Below are 17,690 nucleotides of genomic sequence, written 5' to 3'. Positions count from 1 at the left end.
TAACCATCAAGTAAGCATAATAGAAGACGGATTAGACTGCCGGAAAATGAGAGGGGTTTTGCTTTTCCAAGTTTCAGATTTTATTAACTGTTCTTAGATCCTTTTATGGCTTATTCCTACCACTGTCTGCCAGGCAACAGTGTGAAACCAAAAGACATTCACAGGGCTAAAAAAATGTAAATATTAGTTAAAGAAGCATGCAAACAAGAGCAGTTTGAGGATTTTTAAATTATTATTTATTTATACCCCTGTGTTCATGCCACCCTTCCATCTATGTTTCAAGCTTTGGAGGAAGTTCTGAAATGTAACCAGATTTATTAAAAGCTGAGAGGTTTTCTGTCACAAAACTGTGTAAGAGAATTGCAATTTTTGCAACTGCAATATAGTAAGACAGGAAGTGGATATATTGTTGTATTACCTTCCTAAAACATGCCCTTCATATAACAACTGAGAAAGTGACCTCTAAAACAAAATATTTTGTTCTTCAATTACAGTTGTTGGAGGTTTTTTGTTTTGGTTGGGGGGGGGGGTTGTTTGTTTTAGGGAAGGAGGGGTTGATGTTTGAGTTGTTTTGAATGTAGGCATATTGAAGTGTTTACTCCTGCTGCTTTAACAGATCATCAGTATGGAAAAAGTTACAAGTTCACTTTACCTTTGATCTATTTCATTTTTCTTCTTGTAGTTTCCTCTTCTTGTGAAGTATTATGAAAGAGTGCAAGAGTATGCAATCATCAAGTTTTGATCACTGAGCATATTACTGTACATATTCGGAAAATACAAATACTCTTCTAAAAAAGACCAACTGGCTTGACAACCATGTGTTATTCCTAACTAACAAGAATCTGTCTCTCTGGCTACAAGCCAAATAAAAAACGCTTTGACTGTGTTTTTGCCTCCTTTTCTCTCTCAGTTTTGGGATAGTAGGTGGAAGGGGCATGAGCGTTACATCTTTTCCTGCATTCTTAAGTGGTTTTAGAATCCAGTAAAATAAAACTAATGCTATCATTGGCTCCAATTTATAAGTTGTAAAGTGATAGGAAAAGCATAAATCCATCCTTTTGTTATTTCCAAAGCTGGAAACATAATACAAAAGAAACAGCTTTCCTGTTTATATATAGTCAAAGGCATACTGAAACTGTGGAAGAGAATATTCAAGATATGGTATTTCTATGAAGTTCAGGAAAGAAGCCATGTTTTACAAAGAGACTTTCTTCTTTTGGAGGACAAGACCCAAACATGCAAGCTCAACAAATTATAATGTAAAGACGACGCTAGCAGCTAAAACAGCCCTCATCTTTCCAAGGAAAGAATGCATTGATTTCTCCCCCAAAAAAGTGGACAAAAAAAAGGGCGAAATGGCAGTACAACATATTTATACTCTTGCTTGTTCAGAAAAAAACAAAGATAGTATAAATAAGATCTATAAAGCTATCAAAAGATTACAAATTATCCAGGATATTCCATCAGTCTTTCACCTCAGGAGACCAGTCACTTTATCACAGATGACCACTTATGGGATAACCTCAAGCTAGCCATTTACATCCCATCACCAATACACCACTGAATTTAGCATTGCTGGCGACCGCAGCATCGTCCCAAGAACAGCACAAAAAGATTATACTGTAGGTCACATCCAGGGACTGAACTGAGAGCTGAGAAGAATTAGACCTGTTCTAGAACAGGCTAAGCCAAAACACAGGACTTTTTAAAACAAAAATTCCCTGAAGGGTGGGGAGAGGAACACTTCTGTATATTTTCTGTTTAAGTGCCAACATGTGTCTCAAATTGTTGTTAATATAGTGTATTGATTTCTCTCACTTCTGCTGTTTCAATAAAGCATAAATATCATCAATTAACAAAGCTCAAAAAAAATTCCACTGCTTGACACTGCAGAGAGTCACAAGCCTGTCCACAGGCAGCTGACGGCCTTCAAGCAAGTTATACCAGATTTTACATTAGAACTTCTCCATTTCTGTTCATCTTCTGCACTACTGCCAAAGTAAGTTTCTAGTACTTTTTTCAAAGGTCTGCTGATTGCTAGTTGTTCACAAACCAATACAAATGCAATTTCAGAGGTGCAAATTGTTTTCAAATCACACCAATAAAAAGAGAAGCAAATAATGCGAAACGGCTTAGGATAACTTCAATAACAGTACCCACCGCCTATTTAAAATCATTCAACAAACAAGTAGCAGCAGAAATTTAATTTGTAATTATTTTGTTTTAACAAGGACTTACCCTCTTGCAGGATCTAAGGCGATTGCTCTGGGTTGATCCAATTCTTGCCAAAACAAAACTTTTCTCAGTGATCCGTCTAAATTAGAAACTTCAATCCGATTTGTTTCAGAATCTGTCCAGTACAATTTCTCTCCCAGCCAGTCACATGCCAGCCCATCAGGTGACAGAAGTCCAGAAATGACAACATTTTGTACGCTCCCAGATTTATTGAATTCTGTTCGTTTAATGGCTTCTTCACTTACATCACTCCAGTATATCAACCCCTTTACAAACACGAAGTCCACTGCTGCTGCGTCCTCTAAGCCGCCCACAATCACCGTGGCGTTCTCCTTCCCGTTTGCAGCATCCACCAGGCGCAGATCACGTCGGTTCGCGTACAGCAACAGCGGGGCAGCTTTAAATGGGAGAAATAAGGGATGGGAGGACAGACAGATGCATTAACACCACTCATATACATAAGTACAACTTACGCTATGATGGTCCATCAGGCCATAACTACTAATTTAAGAATTTTTTTTTAAAAATAAAAAAAGGTGCGGGGAACAAGCAGGGCAGCTTTAAATGGGAGAAATAGGGGATGGGAAGACAGACAGATGCATTAACACCACTCATATACATAAGTATAAGTATAACTTACGCTATGATGATGCATCAGGCCATAACTACTAATTTAAGAATTTTTTTAAAAAAATAAAAAAAGGTGGGGGAAACAAGCGGGGCAGCTTTAAATGGGAGAAATAAGGGATGGGAAGACAGACAGATGCATTAACACCACTCATATACATAAGTATAACTTACACTATGATGGTGCATCAGGCCATAACTACTAATTTAAGAATTTTTTTAAAAAAATTAAAAAAGGTGGGGGGAACATTTTTTTACTAAAAAGCACCGCCTCGACGCCCTTCAACAGCGCTACAACTCAAGACAATAACTTCGTAATCAGCAGCTCACTATTCTGGGCTGTGCATTATTAAGATAAGACTAAAGAAGGTAGACAACAAAGAAAACAGAGATTTTAAGTGCTCAAATGACACTGTTCTGCAGAGAAGGATGCTTAAATAAGAATCTGAAAGACAAGGGGAAAGCAGTTTTCTAAGCATTCAGTGCTGGCCCACCTGAGCAAAGATTCTTTTTTTTTTTTTTGCTAGAATTTAGTAATATACACCCCACTTCCATAAAAGTATAATTCATGTCAAGCTATCAAAGCCTTCTGTGTGGTGAAACTCTCCAAAATTATGTATCTCAGACATTTTACATGTAATACATACAAATACAAAATTCATTGCACACCACGAGATGATTGTTGGTTTCGAGTGTTGATGTTGGTTTGAGGCGGCAGGGAGAAAAATAAATCCACAGGAATGGACAACACTGAGTTCTTTCAAACTCAGGTCTACCATTCCTGTTTAGCTGTCGAACACAAAGCTTTTATTTTATGTGCTTTATTTGCTTACTCTATCAGTTTGCACGGTCTGTGTATTTTTCACACGCAACACCCAAGATGACTAATGAAAGGTAGTAACCATGAAAACAGATAGTTTCTTAATATAATATGGCTATTTAATTGTCCTTAACCACAAGCTATATATAACATTATAGAAATTCCAGCCTCATTCCTACTTCAACAAAAGGTTAAGAAAAATACTACAGTTGTACAAAGCAGACAAGCACATCCTTTTAAATCCATTGCAGTATGCAAACTCTACCTGTCACCACACAAATATAAGAAAAAACTTGCAGATTTATTCATCAGCAAAGGTGGGAACTTTAAACTTCTAGCAGGATATATGCCCTAACCGAAAGGCTTACATTTATAGAACCAAAGATGTGCGTGGTTGAATAATGCCAAGGGCTACACTGCCAGAAAAGACTCAGTTCCTTGTATAAGCAACTTACACTGAGATCAGAAATACTAGCACACACTTCAAAAAATTCAAAAGGCAGTTTCCAAGATCAGACTGCTCCCCTCACTACCACAAAACTGTTTATCAAAGACACTGCCACGTGCATATCAGGAAAAGCTGAAGGAACTAAGAAGTTCCTTAATCTACCTCCAAATAAATAAGTTCTGCTATGTATGTTTGCAAGCTTTTTACTTTCTTCCTTCCTTTAAAAAAACAAAAAAACAAACAAACAAAAAAAAAAAACAAAAAAAAACAAAAAAAACAAAAAACCCCACAAAAACCTCACAAACCTAAACTGTTTAGGCTGCTGTCATCCTAATTTTAGAAACACTAAATATGAATTGATTTATTACAATTGTTAGATAGAAAGTTACTTTAATGGGAGGAGGGAGGAAGCTTTCTTGGTTTTAATAATGCTAAATTTTATTCCCTCCTGAGAGCAAGTTTTTATTGTGCATCAAAACAGTCAGTTTAGAGATTATAGTTCCATGAGGATGGAGTAGACTTCTTTAAATTAGAAAGCAGAATCCTTAAATTAAGTGGTTTTATTACCTTACTTTGCTGTCTCCTTCCATTCCTTGCATAACTTCCCACCCTTGAAAGATTTGAAATGAATCAGAGTTTCTTGAAGTGCAGGTTGCTTACGATGACTGTATTTTTCAGAAAAAAAGTATTCAATAAACTGAAAGTGGTAAGAAATAGATATGCAATAAAACCCTCTGCTTTTTAAAGCCTGCATACAACTGTAACCTGAAGAATCTAGTTAATAGCCAGCTCAGTGTCATCTAGTGCACCACAGGAAAGCGTGCAGCCAGCTGGCAGAGCTCTCTCTAATAAGACAGCCTGCCTAGCATCCGAGAGAAGCTAAATCCACACAAACGAGTACAGGCTGCATTATTCTGTGCGACACGGAGCAGCAGTGCCCACGCACGCAGCATGCGCTGAACTGGAGCACCAGGCACGTCAAGTGTGACCACCGAGGCCTGAAGGCACCGCTGAGCCTAACACAGCCACATCCCACCGGTGATCCGCTCCTCGCTGGAGCGCAGATCTGGCGGAGGAAGGACTGCAGAAAACGGCCTTGTCATGAACGATACAAGTTATGTGAACGACGGCTCAGAAGAAACACAGCCACACTTCGGATGCGCGGCTTCACGCGGGCTGATTCAAAGCCGCAACTTGTAACACGTTCCACAGGGCTGGCAGATGAGGATATTCAGCTTTCCAATTTGTTGCAACACTCAGGAATGAAGCATGCATCACTAAAATAATAAAAACCAGGTTTGTTCACCCACCCTCTCCAACCCTTCCCAGAAAACACAAGGGTTTCAATATCCTATAAATCCAATTACTGAAGTTGGCAGCAGTAGTACCTAGTATCATCTTCACCATCTACTTAACTCAAACAGCAATGCTAAAAGGAAAATCCTGCCCCATATAACTCACTTTAAAAGCAGCACAGGACACTGAAATGACTGCTTTCTTGAATAATGCAGTTATGAACTATACTAATAGCTTAATGGAGGAAGTCCAAGAGAAACCCCTTTCAAAGCTAGGCAACTATTTCACAGTTTAAGTTACAATGGAACAAAGAACTCCTATTATTTTTTTTTTGTTTGTGTAGTCAAAGCTGAACTCTTCATGTTTCTATTCCCCTTTCTATAGACATCATAAAAATACATATTTTAACTGCAACAAACTATAATACATTGAAGAGAAGTACACATTTTTAAAAGTAAAAACACCTATCTTGGAAATCAACAACTGAAATGGTAATGAATATTCCCATGTCCTGTATCACTCGAGAGGTCTACGGGTAGCTTATTTAGTACCCAATACAAAGTAAAAGCTATACCTAGCTAGAAAATAAGCTTTTTTGTATCCACCAGCAGGAAGAAACCTGCTTAGAGAACACAAAAGTTACAAAACCTGAAGTTTAACACATTTGAACTGCAACGAAAATAATTTAAATCATAAGAAACTGCTGCCAATCGCGGGTCACTGAGCCCGCTTTCTAACTCCGATATTCGCACAGCACCTTCCCTAAGCTTGCCACATCCAGTACCGAAATCCAGCCACTGCCTTTCTCACCCTACCGTTACATCAGCACCCAGCATTTCAGCTCTTGTACCAAGTATTTCTCTCGGCTACAGCCCTCGTCTCTCTCCCCAGCACACTGAAAGCTGCTAATCCCCAAGACGCTTCAGTTTGTTTTCCCTGACGCTTGTTTACTGGAGTCTCTCTTTGTACATCGGATTTGCGAGCGTCTGATACTGGCTTGAAAATGCTGCGGCCCACAGGATGCAAAGTGATGAACCAACATAAAAACATCACTTTACCAGCTAAAAATGTTTTTCAGTTTTTCTTAGTGTTTAATTGGCTACTTTAAGCTGTCAGAATTTGCCCTGCCTTTCTTTAACTAGTCCAGAGGCCATTTCCACAAGTTCCCCCTTGCTCCCTTTCCACTTTCAATGATCCATGACGCCTCTGGGTGCCATGAGGTCAGTGTTACCTCCAACATGCTCGTTCTTTTTCACTGACACGGAATTTAGCCTGGTTAAAGCAGTTAGCATTCTCTCATTTTCCCAAAACCCTTTTTACTCATCTCCAACCCCCAGCAACGCCGTTCTACCTCCTCACTTAGTTACGGGGCCCTCCCCAAGCTGATTCAAATCATCACAAGTCCGTGGGACCTGATGAGGTGCATCCACAGGTGCCGAGGGAACCAGCAGATGAAATTCCTAAGCCACCATCCATCATATTTGAGAAGTTGTGGCAGCCCGGTTAAGTTCCCACTAACTGGAACAGGGGAAACATAACCCCCATTTTTAAAAAGGGAAAAATGGAAGACCCAGGGAACTACAGGCCAGTCAGCCTCACCTCTGTGCCTGGCAAGATCATGCAGCAGATCCTTCTGGAAACTATGCTAAGGCACATGGAAAATAAGGAGACAGCCAACATGGCTTCACTAAGGGCAAATTGTGCCTGAAAAATCTGGTGGGCTTCTACGATGGGGTTACAGCACTGATGGATAAAGGAAGAGCAACTGATGTCATCTACCTGTCAAAGCATTTGACGCTGTACCATACAACATCCTTGTCTCTAAATTGGAGAGGCATGGATCTGACGGATGGATCACTCGGTGGACAAGGAATCGGCTCTATGGTCGCACTCACAGAATCGCAGTCAATGGCTCAACGTCCAAACGGAGACCAGTGATGAGCGGCGTTCCTCAGGGGTCTGTGTAGGGACCGGTGTTGTTTAGCAACTTTGTTGGCAACGTGGACAGTGGGATTGAGCACACCCTCAGCAAGTCTGCAACCACACCAAGCTGAGTGGTGCGGTCGACACACTGGAGGGAAGGGATGGCATCCAGAGGGACCCAGACAAGCTCGAGAAGTGGGGCTGCACGAACCTCATGAAGTTCACCAAGGCCAAGTGTAAGGTCCTGCACATGGGCCGGGGCAATCCCAACCACAAATAGAGGCTGAGGGATGCAGGGATTGAGAGCAGCCCTGAGGACTTGGTGGTGTTGGTTGACAAGAAACTCAACACGACCTGGCAGCGTGCTTTCACAGCCCAGAAGGCCAATTGTATCCCGGGCTGCACCAAAAGAAGCATGGCCAGCAGGTTGAGGGAGGTGATTCTGCCCCTCTGCTCCACTCTGGTGAGACCCTACCTGGAGTCCTGCATCCAGCTCTGGAGCCCTCACTAGAAAAAAGACAGGGACCTGTGGGAGCGGGTCCAGAGGAGGGCCACAAAGATGATCACAGGGCTAGAGCACCTCTCCTGTGAGGAAAGGCTGAGAGAGCTGGGGCTCTTCAGCCTGGAGAAGGCCTCAGGGAGACCTTATCGCAGCCCTCCAGTACCTGAAGGGGCCTACAAGGAAGCTGGAGAGGGACGTTTTACAAGGGCACAGAGTGACAGGACAAGGGGTAATGGCTTCAAACTGAAAGAGCAGATTTAGATTAGATATAAGAAATTTTTTACTATGAAGGTTGTGAGGCACTGGCACAGGTTGCCCAGAGAAGCTGTGGATGCCCCCTCCCTGGAAGCGCTCAAGGCCAGGTCAGATGGGGCTTTGAGCAACCTGGTCTAGCGGAAGGTGTCCCTGCCCATGGCAGGGGGTTTGGAACCAGATGATCTATAAGGTCCCTTCCAACCCAAACCATTCTGTGATTCTATGATTACATCAGTGAAAGGTTTGACTGGGTTAGCAAGTTGAATTGACTCAAGAAATGGTCCAGCAAACTCCAAAACTAACAGAAGCCAAGCAGCGAGGAGCTGCAAGGGGAAGCAGCTCTCCCCCCTTTCACTGGCAGCCTGCTAGAGCTGCTCAAGATGCGACTGCAGCCACATCCTTTCTCCCCAGCTCTGCTTTCAGCTGTCAGTTCCCAATCTCTCTTTCCCCCTGGCACTAGCACTTGCCTCATACCACGGCAAGACAACGCAGGGAGCTAAACCAGCAGAAGGCTACTGTGCTCTCCCTCATGTGCCAAAAAGTAATTTTTTAGCCGGTCATCATCTAGAACCAGTTCAGAACAAAATCAGATAAACATAAGTACTAACACACCAGGGAAAAGGAGAACCGCATCAGGTTTGTCAAATTAGTTGAACCAGTTGCTTGTGAACCTCCAGTTTAAGAACAGGACCTGCCAGACTACAGGTGGCCACCATGAGTTGTGGCAACCTACAGCAGGATCCCAGTGTGGCCCAGCCAGTAATCACAGAATCACAGAATGTTCGGGGTTGGAAGGGACCTCTGGGGGTCACCCAGTCCAACCCCCTGCCCAAGCAGGGTCACCCACAGCAGGCTGCACAGGACCTTGTCCAGGCGGGGCTGGAATATCTCCAGAGAAGGAGACTCCACAACCTCCCTGGGCAGCCTGGGCCAGGGCTCCGTCACCCTCAGAGGGAAGAAGTTCTTCCTCATGTTCAGATGGAGCTTCCTCTGCTTCAGTTTGTGCCCGTTGCCCCTTGTCCTGTCGCTGGGCACCACTGAAAAGAGTCTGGCCCCATCCTCCTGACACCCACGCTTCAGATATTTAGAGGCATTTATTAGGTCCCCTCGCAGCCTTCTCTTCTCCAGGCTGAACAAGCCCAGCTCCCTCAGCCTCTCCTCGTAGGAGAGATGCTCCAGTCGCTCAGCTTGTAGAAATATCCATGCAGGAGTCCATTGGTAAGAAACCCATGGATTGTCACATCGGAAGATGATGTCATTGAGCTGGGAAGAGAAAACTCCCTGTCTTTTAAAAGTCTTGCTGAAGAAATCTGAGCATCTAAATGTAAATTGATACTGCCAAGCATGCTGCCACAAGGATAGCAAGCATGAGGGCTGGAAAAGAGGAGATGCAGAGATGAGATGTGCCGAGCAAATATACGCCGTCCTGGACAAGGCACAGTAAGCATGGAGGATTTGCCAGAGTCCTGGACAGAATGACATGCACCCACGTTCAGCCCACAAGAGAAGAAAAAGCAGATAAACAGGCACAGATAACCAGCAAAGAGTATTAATTGTAACCTCCTCAAAACCATTCCATACACAGAACTCCTTCTACATCATACAATCCTCTGCATTCCCAAGATGTCCCACAGACAGCCAACACAAGAACACAGGAAAAACTCTGGATGGACACAGGGTTCTGGCACAGTCAGTTGTGAGGACTCCCTCTTCACTCCCCAGGTTTCAAATTTCTTCATCACTGCTTACACTTATAAGGAATTCTGTGTATTTTTTATCTCTGAATGTTTGAGTTTTGCTGCTCAGTTTGGAGAAGCAAAAAGGAAAAGGCTGAGGTAGCACTGGGAATAAGCGCCTGGGAGACTTGGTTCAAATCAGAAGAGAGGCAAGTTGCAAATGAAAATAAACTTCCCCCAAAAGCAGGGATCCAGCCTCAAAAAACACATACAGAGATGGTTTATATCTTCAAACAAACAAGAAACCCACCAGGAAACACACGAGAGTTTCAGCACAGCAAGCAGCAGCCCAGGATTTTGCACCAAGTGCTCTATCACAGCATCTTTCCTGATTTACTCCACACAACTGTGTACACAAACTAATGAACCAACACACCAGCAGCCCCCATTCCTCCTTCACCATGAACTGAGAGCTCTCTTCTGTCTGAACCTCCTTGCTCTCACAAATACACTTGCAAGACGCAGCAGACAACCAGGGCTTCAGTAAACAAGCGTGAGGCAGCCCAGGCTTGTCAGAGACGACCTTTTCTCCTCTTTTCAGCTAACCTAAACTGTACTCCACATGCTAAAGCCATCCAAGGGCTGTCCAGGTGCTAGCTTGAAAGGTCACGGGAACAGTCAGGCTTGCCACTGAATGAGGAATAAAAACATCAATGCAAAAGCAAAGACACCAAGCAGCAACAACAGCACCTGGATCCTGCATCAATCCTCTACTGTTCGTGTTGCAGATAGGAGCTGCAGAGACCAAGACATCCTGCAAGACCTGCTGGTACAGAAGCAGTAAGTCATCCTTTAGCCTGCTGAATAACAGGAAAAAAATTCTCTTACTGAAGAACTAGAAGGACACAGGCCAGAGAATGAGAAGAGGGGAAAAAACCCAGAGTACAGGGAAGGACAGAAATACCAGGCCCGGGCATACAAAGCCAACAGACCTGGCACAGTCTAGCAAAAGCACACCACAAACGCCAGCGTGTCACAAGCAAATAACTTTCTGAACGGCAGGCATTGCCTGTCAAATCATCCTGTTGGCAACAGAGCCATGGAGCTAGCAGCTGATAATTTCCAAATCATCACAGCACGTCTCTCCTCAGCGTTAGGCAGTACACTCACACCGATCCTCTGGGAAAAGTGACTCGGCTCATCTTTCCTCAACGTTGACTCTCCTGCTCTGAAGTTCTCTCCATTGCACTCTCGTGGGGATAAAACACACCACTTTGACTGGCAGTTGACATCTCTATAACTTAATATGCTGAATCTATCTTGCTGCCAACAGCCCAGGATGAGCAAGGTGGCATGCTCCCTGGTCAGGCATCTGCTCGCAGCTGCACTGCCATGTAACACTACCACCGTCCGTCCTTACCCTGCTGCTTACAACAAGGAGCCACAAAGTGGCAAGGAAATACAGGTGACCTGGCAGCAGCACAGCATGCTTTCCTGGGCCAGCAGCAGCTTCTGGAAAGCAGGCAGGCTCAAAGGGGTATGCCACCGAGTAGCACCACGATTAATGTCTGCAGAATGTCAACATCACACTTCCCATTTCCTCAGGTGTCCTCGTAACCCTCCTTCAACACTCTCGCAGCTTCTCAAACAGTGCTGCAGATGAAGTCCTACCAGTTCCACGCACATCGGCAGTATTTCTCTAGTTCTGCTGGAAACACCCATGCTTAAATCGACACAATCTGTTTAATGAAAAAGTGAGTATGAATGTAGACCGCTGCAAAGCATCTCCTGTCTGCAAGGTACGTTTCTGACAGTTCTCCCGAGCGTGCACCTTTGCTGATGCAGAAAAAGAAACCTTGTTTTGCTGCACTGCACCAATTAGAGTCCCACATCTGAACAGGGATGGTATTTTGCAATCCAAACTTGAAGCCGTCTGATGACAGAGAAGACGACCTGACCACGCTAAAACAAAATACTACCGTTCACACCTTCTGGCATCCTCATTTCCCACAGCGCTTCTCACAGTAAGAAAACAAACCAGAAGCCTCTATCACATCCCTCATGAAGCCGTTGAAAGACTGTGCATTGATGAAGTCCTTCCACTCAATTAGAGCACCGAGACGCACCGTGATGCTGCGACAGAGGTAGCCCACTTCTCAAAGCCTAGGAAGGCTGAAGGCTGCAAGATACACCTTGTACACCCTGGCAAGCTGAGAGGGGAACGCTCCAGAGTTTGCTGCTAGTCCGGAGCGATCACCCTTCATGAGCTGCTCCAGCCTGGGCAGCAGGTGTGTTTGGGGGTGCACATCCAGTCGAGGGCAGCTTGGGAGCATTTCCCTTCAATCTTCTCTGCCCTCAATCACCGCGTGCCTCCAGAGCTGGAGGACCCTAGTTACACTGCCAGACACCGCGTGGGAACAGCCCCAGCCGAGGGGTCTTGCCCAGATTGGTAACAGTTCCACACAGACCAGAAAATCCACACCCTGAGCAGCACCACCCTGGTTTACCTTCAAACTAACAAAGCCTTTCTCCACATTGACAGTAAGTTCACAGGCACCGAGCTACCCTTAGACGACTTTCAGCCATTTATCTGAGCTGGCAGGCCTAGCAGGTAAAAATTATTTCTTAAATCTGTCAGTTTGTGTCATGAGGTAAAAAAAACCAACAAAACAACTTTTTAATTTATTTATTTGTTCTCTTTTGTGGTTGGGGTTTTTTGTTTGTTTGGATTTTTGATGCACTAGTGTAGTCTATTGAATTCAGTATTGTACAGATGTACTCAGAAGGTCAGTCTGACCTAATTATTTAGCTAGAATGTGTAGTCTAGGATTCACAGAAGGCCAAGATGTTGACAAGAGGGGCTGATACCGGAGCGTCTAATCAGGATCTACTGTCCTTGGGAACAAAGAATATCTTGGAAGAATACGTAAGGTAACGAAGATGTTTTTGAACAGTTTGGAGCCAAAAGCAAAAGAATGATGCAGAGTGCCCTTAAACAAACTATCCTCGCTGTAATACTAAAAATCACACCCCCTGAGCTAGAGACCCCGGCGCAAGCAGAGACCCTCATTCGCTGAGCGCGTGTAGCAAGTTTTAGGAGTGCTGTATCTTTAAACCAAATGAGAAGAGAACTAACCACTCATAGTTAGGAGGGTATGGCTAATAGGTGGGACTAACATTTTTAACTGTATAAATACGTGATGTGATTGCAACCAGGCGTGCTAGCTTTGTGGAGACACCACCGAGCACCCACCTCCACGCAGATAGGAAATAAACTGATACCTCGGCTCTGTGTGAATACTGGATGTTGCACATCGGGTAACGAACTCCATTTGTGAGAAAACACTCTCAGGAAATTGCTGCAAAGACTGAACATGGAACTTAGCACAAAATACCCCCACTGGAGGACAGAATGAGCCATAAGAACAGAAAAAGTTGTCAATTTCTCATGCAGGAAAAATACCTTCTTCAAGACAAGAGAGTATCAACAATTTTGCAAAAATATGAAAGATTCACACTGAACTAGAAAATAGTTTGATAAGAAAACTGAAAGAATATACTCACAGTGCAAGTTTAAAACAACTTTCCATCAGCCAAAGGAAAAAAAGTTCTCAAATCAAAACAACACTTTAAAGAGTCAAATTCTTAAGAATACGAAGTTTACTAAAGATTAATACAATAAATAACAATTCCAGTTCAAAAGAACAGTTAAGGACTGTTTTTAAAGGGCAAGGAAGGAGGTGCACATACTCCAAGACTCTTGAAAATTATTGAACTTTTTTTTTTTTGGGGAAACACAGCTGGACCTCTGTGATTTATTTTATTAATCCTCAAAAACACTCACATCCCAGCACTATTAATGTCAAATCTTCAACAGGCTTACATTAGGTGTAGTGACACGTGAAAAAAAAAAAAGCAAACCCCCAAATCAAACCAAAACACACACACATATGCAGGATCCCTTGAAAAAGGTGAACAATCTCATCTTTTTCTTATGGAACAGGACTCCTTTCTGGTAGCCCAAAAGAAAAACAAACCCACAAACACAAAACCACCCAACTTGGAATTATTTTACTTACTAATTTTACTGTTACCTACAGGGTAAAGGCTAACTGTTGAGCCTCAGTTAAGTTTTTGAGTGCTTAGAACACCAGCACATTTTCCAAATAGGCACGATAAGAGTCACTACAAGGTTTACAAATTCCTACTCTTCTATTATCCTTAATATTCCTACTCTATTGATCCACGTGTGGAGAGGAGGATGCTTGGATATCTAAAGTGTTAACATTTTAATTTACACTAATACTATGAGTACAAGCAAGAGTTTTATTCACTGCTTTGACAGAACAAAGGAAAAAAGTCTGAAATTCTACACCACCTTACATTTCTGTTACCTGCCACATCCCCTTAACTTACAGAATTCAAGCAAACGCATCAGCCACCTTCTAGAAGCCTGAACTCTCTGACAAAGGACAGAGGAGAATGCTTATTATTGAGGAGGCATAAACAGTTTAAAAAAAACAAAATCAAAAAGAACACACAAAAAAACCTCTCCAATGAAAAACCCCCAAAATGCATGAACTATGTTGTTATTCTGGGAACAGATCAGGCAGGGGAAAGAGCAAGACGAAAAATATAAAGGAGAAAATTACATTTTGGTATCACAGAGAAGGAAAACAAAAGATTTTTGATTAAGGAAAATTATGTAGCTAGTTGATTAAGATTTTCTGTCTCAAATATGATTACTTCTCAAATTTGACATCAAGAGCTCACACATGGCCCTCATAAACAGAATTAAAACAATAATCCCATTTCTGCCACATTGATTATATCACGAGGGAGTAATTCTATTTAGGTAATGTGATCCTGTAACAAGATACTAAAAAAATCTGCACAAATGTTGCCATTTTCCATGTCTGTTTATATTAAAAACATTTCCTTATTGTTCTCTCTGTACAAATAATGAAGCTCAAAAAGCATTCCATCTTTTAAACTGACATGCTTCTTTCTCCAAATAGTTCATAACACTTTGCAAAGGAAACAAAGTATTACTAACTAAACCACTGCTTCTTTTAACCTACACTTTGAATGGTACTTTCTTAAAAGTGTATTACAAATCAAATGGAAACAGGTATTACAGTATTCCCATTCTATTCACAGACTGACAGGTTTGACTTCATGTCAAAATTGGTGGGGGACTTCAACTTGCATTGAAACAGAAAGGTCTGTAACAAGATAATCACAAGGAGACAAAAACCCCACCCTATTTTCAAAACCGATTCACAGGAGAACATATCAAAAAGGAGAAACAATGACAAGCTCATCCATCACTGTGTTCAGACCAAGTTCTGTTCACACGGAGCAGATAGCGAGCCACTTCACATTGTGAATCTCTTGCCATAAATATTTATAAACTACAACAATATCTAGAGAGCTTAATGAAGACTCTCTATATCAGCTTGCCTGCCAAATACATAAACAGGAAAATGTTACTTAATATTTAGGGTGTCAATACCCAGTATTTCTGTACAATCCATTAGAGATGCAATGCTTTCCCTTTCCAAGCCTTGGACAATCAGCACAAAAGAACGGCACAGCTTCTTTGTTTAGAGCACCACGTACTCCGTAATTCTGCAAGTGGTACATACTCTGAGACTACACAAGCGAGGTGTAAGTACAAAGAGTAAAGGTGGTTATTAGAGTTCTTTCTCCAGACAGCCATTACCCTCCACAAGGGCCATCAGCACAAAGCACCCAGCACAGAAGTGGTGGTACTCACTGTATGCTCGTCCCAAACCTCAGGTCCACACACCAACAGTCACCCTTGGTGCGCCACAGCATCTAGGTTCAAGGGCTCATCATCTCAGCGAGGAACGCCAGCTGCTTTGTATGAATGTGAACAGACCACCCCTGAAGTCTGCAAGGCAGCTGAATCCACCCATCTCTTTCTAAGCAACTTCTATCACTTACCAGTAAAAGTCCCTCCCTGGGAAATTCCTTGCCAAGGTAAATTCTGCTTCACTGGCAACAACTGCCCTCAAAATGCAAGCAGATGGCAGCAAAGAATTTCACCAGCCACGTGTAGTTTACTAATCAAAACTCTCTCAGGTGAGCTGGCTGATGCACGAGGGCTCCCCAGCAGGAGAACTGGGAGAGGAGCTGAACATGCTCCCAGACACAGCAGAGCCACTGGTTCAGCCAGAAGCATTCAACAAAGCTTTAGTAACAACTGTTTTTCTGGTGCCACTCAATAACATGTACCCCTCCCTACGGTACAAGGAAGTGAACTCTTTTGAAGAAGCCACCAGCAAAGCAACCCAAGTATTTAGCATTTCATAGGAAATTAATGAGGTTAAATAAGCTGGGGACAAAGAATACAGTGTTTAAGTCTGCAGACTGGCTGCCAAAGGAGATGAATGGTGACAGATCAGAAACTGAGATCTGTTTCTCCCTGTTTTCTTCCCCTGCCCCATTCCCTCAGAAGGAAAAAAAAATTATCTTTGCTCTACTTTATTTGAACTAAAAAGTAAATCCCATATTACGTGCACTGCAGCAGATATTTTTGAAGTTGGCATTTTTGAGATGCGACATCATCATAAAGGTGGATTACAGATGTCCAAAGGAATCGGATTTCTCCAGCTCCCAAAGACAGAGTTTAAAAGATTCCTGTGCTCCAGATCCTAACCCATCTGCTGGGGGAAGTAAAAAAAAAAACAAAACACAAAAAAAACCCAACAAACAAAAAACCTCCGAAAAACCCACAGCCCTCTACCCATTCTTCTAGACAAATTCCTTACCTAGAACTCAGGGAATGCAGATGTAATCAATTCACTAGGGAAAACAGAAACACGAGTACAGTTAATGCCCCTCTAACCAGTATTGGCGTGAAATGTGAACAAAGCTTTTCGCCTGAATATCTTCATCCAGCTCCCACTGAAGGATACAAGAAGCCCATCATCATCTGCACACATCTCTGACCAGACACGCACAGCTTCACCCTGTCCTTGTTTCGGCTGGGTTAGAGTTAATTTTCTTCCTAGTAGCTGGTATAGTGCTGTGTTTGAGATTTAGTGTGATAACACGGTGATGTTTCTGTTGTTGCTGAACAGTCAAAGCCTCTTCTGCTTCTCACACCACCCCAGCAGCGAGCAGGCTGGGGGAGCAGCAGAAGCTGGGAGGGGACACTGCCGGGACAGCCGACCCCAGCTGACCGAGGGGATATTCCGTACCACGTGGCATCAGGCCCAGCACATAAAGCCAGCGAAAGCAGAAGGAAGGTGGGACATTCACAGCAGGCATTTGTCTTCCCAAGTAACCACTACAGGTGACGGAGCCCTGCGTTCCTGGAGATGGGGGAACACCTGCCTGCCCACGGGAAGCAGTGAGTGAATTCCTTATTTTGCTTTGCTTGCACACACAGCTTTTGCTTTACAGAATCACAGAATGGTAGGGGTTGGAAGGGACCTCTGTGGGTAACCCAGTCCAACCCCCTGCCTAAGCAGGGTCACCCAGAGCAGGCTGCAGAGGACCTTGTCCAGGCGGGTCTGGAATATCTCCAGAGAAGGAGACTCCACAACCTCCCTAGGCAGCCTGTTCCAGTGCTCCGTCACCCTCAGAGGGAAGAAGTTCTTCCTCGTGTTCAGCTGGAGCTTCCTCTGCTTCAGTTTGTGCCCATTGCCCCTTGTCCTGTCACTGGGCACCACTGAAAAGAGCTTGGCCCCATCCTCCTGACACCCACCCTTTAGATATTTGTAAGCATTTATAAGGTCCCCTCGCAGCCTTCTCTTCTCCAGGCTGAACAAGCCCAGTTCCCTCAACCTCTCCTCGTAGGGGAGATGTTCCAGTCCCCTCATCATCCTCATAGCCCTGCACTGGACTCTCTCCAGTAGCTCTTCATCTTTCTTGAAC

The 17,690-nt window shown here is 43.4% G+C and overlaps 1 protein-coding gene across 3 annotated transcripts in view; it reads right to left on the bottom strand.

Annotated features, from left to right (window-relative positions):
• The window catches only part of LRP6 (LDL receptor related protein 6), a 136,419-nt gene that overhangs the window by 114,616 nt on the left and 4,113 nt on the right, over nucleotides 1-17,690 (bottom strand). For all 3 annotated transcript variants that reach the window (XM_075442162.1, XM_075442170.1, XM_075442179.1), the window contains exon 2: nucleotides 2,239-2,632. In XM_075442162.1, coding sequence (XP_075298277.1) covers nucleotides 2,239-2,632 — 394 coding nt within the window. The remainder of the gene's footprint in view (nucleotides 1-2,238; nucleotides 2,633-17,690) is intronic.

Source organism: Opisthocomus hoazin, chromosome 1, assembly GCF_030867145.1.
Source record: "Opisthocomus hoazin isolate bOpiHoa1 chromosome 1, bOpiHoa1.hap1, whole genome shotgun sequence".
Taxonomy (NCBI): domain Eukaryota; kingdom Metazoa; phylum Chordata; class Aves; order Opisthocomiformes; family Opisthocomidae; genus Opisthocomus; species Opisthocomus hoazin.
The sequence above is the reverse complement of the archived record's forward strand: the minus strand, read 5'-3'. Positions and strand labels throughout refer to the sequence as shown.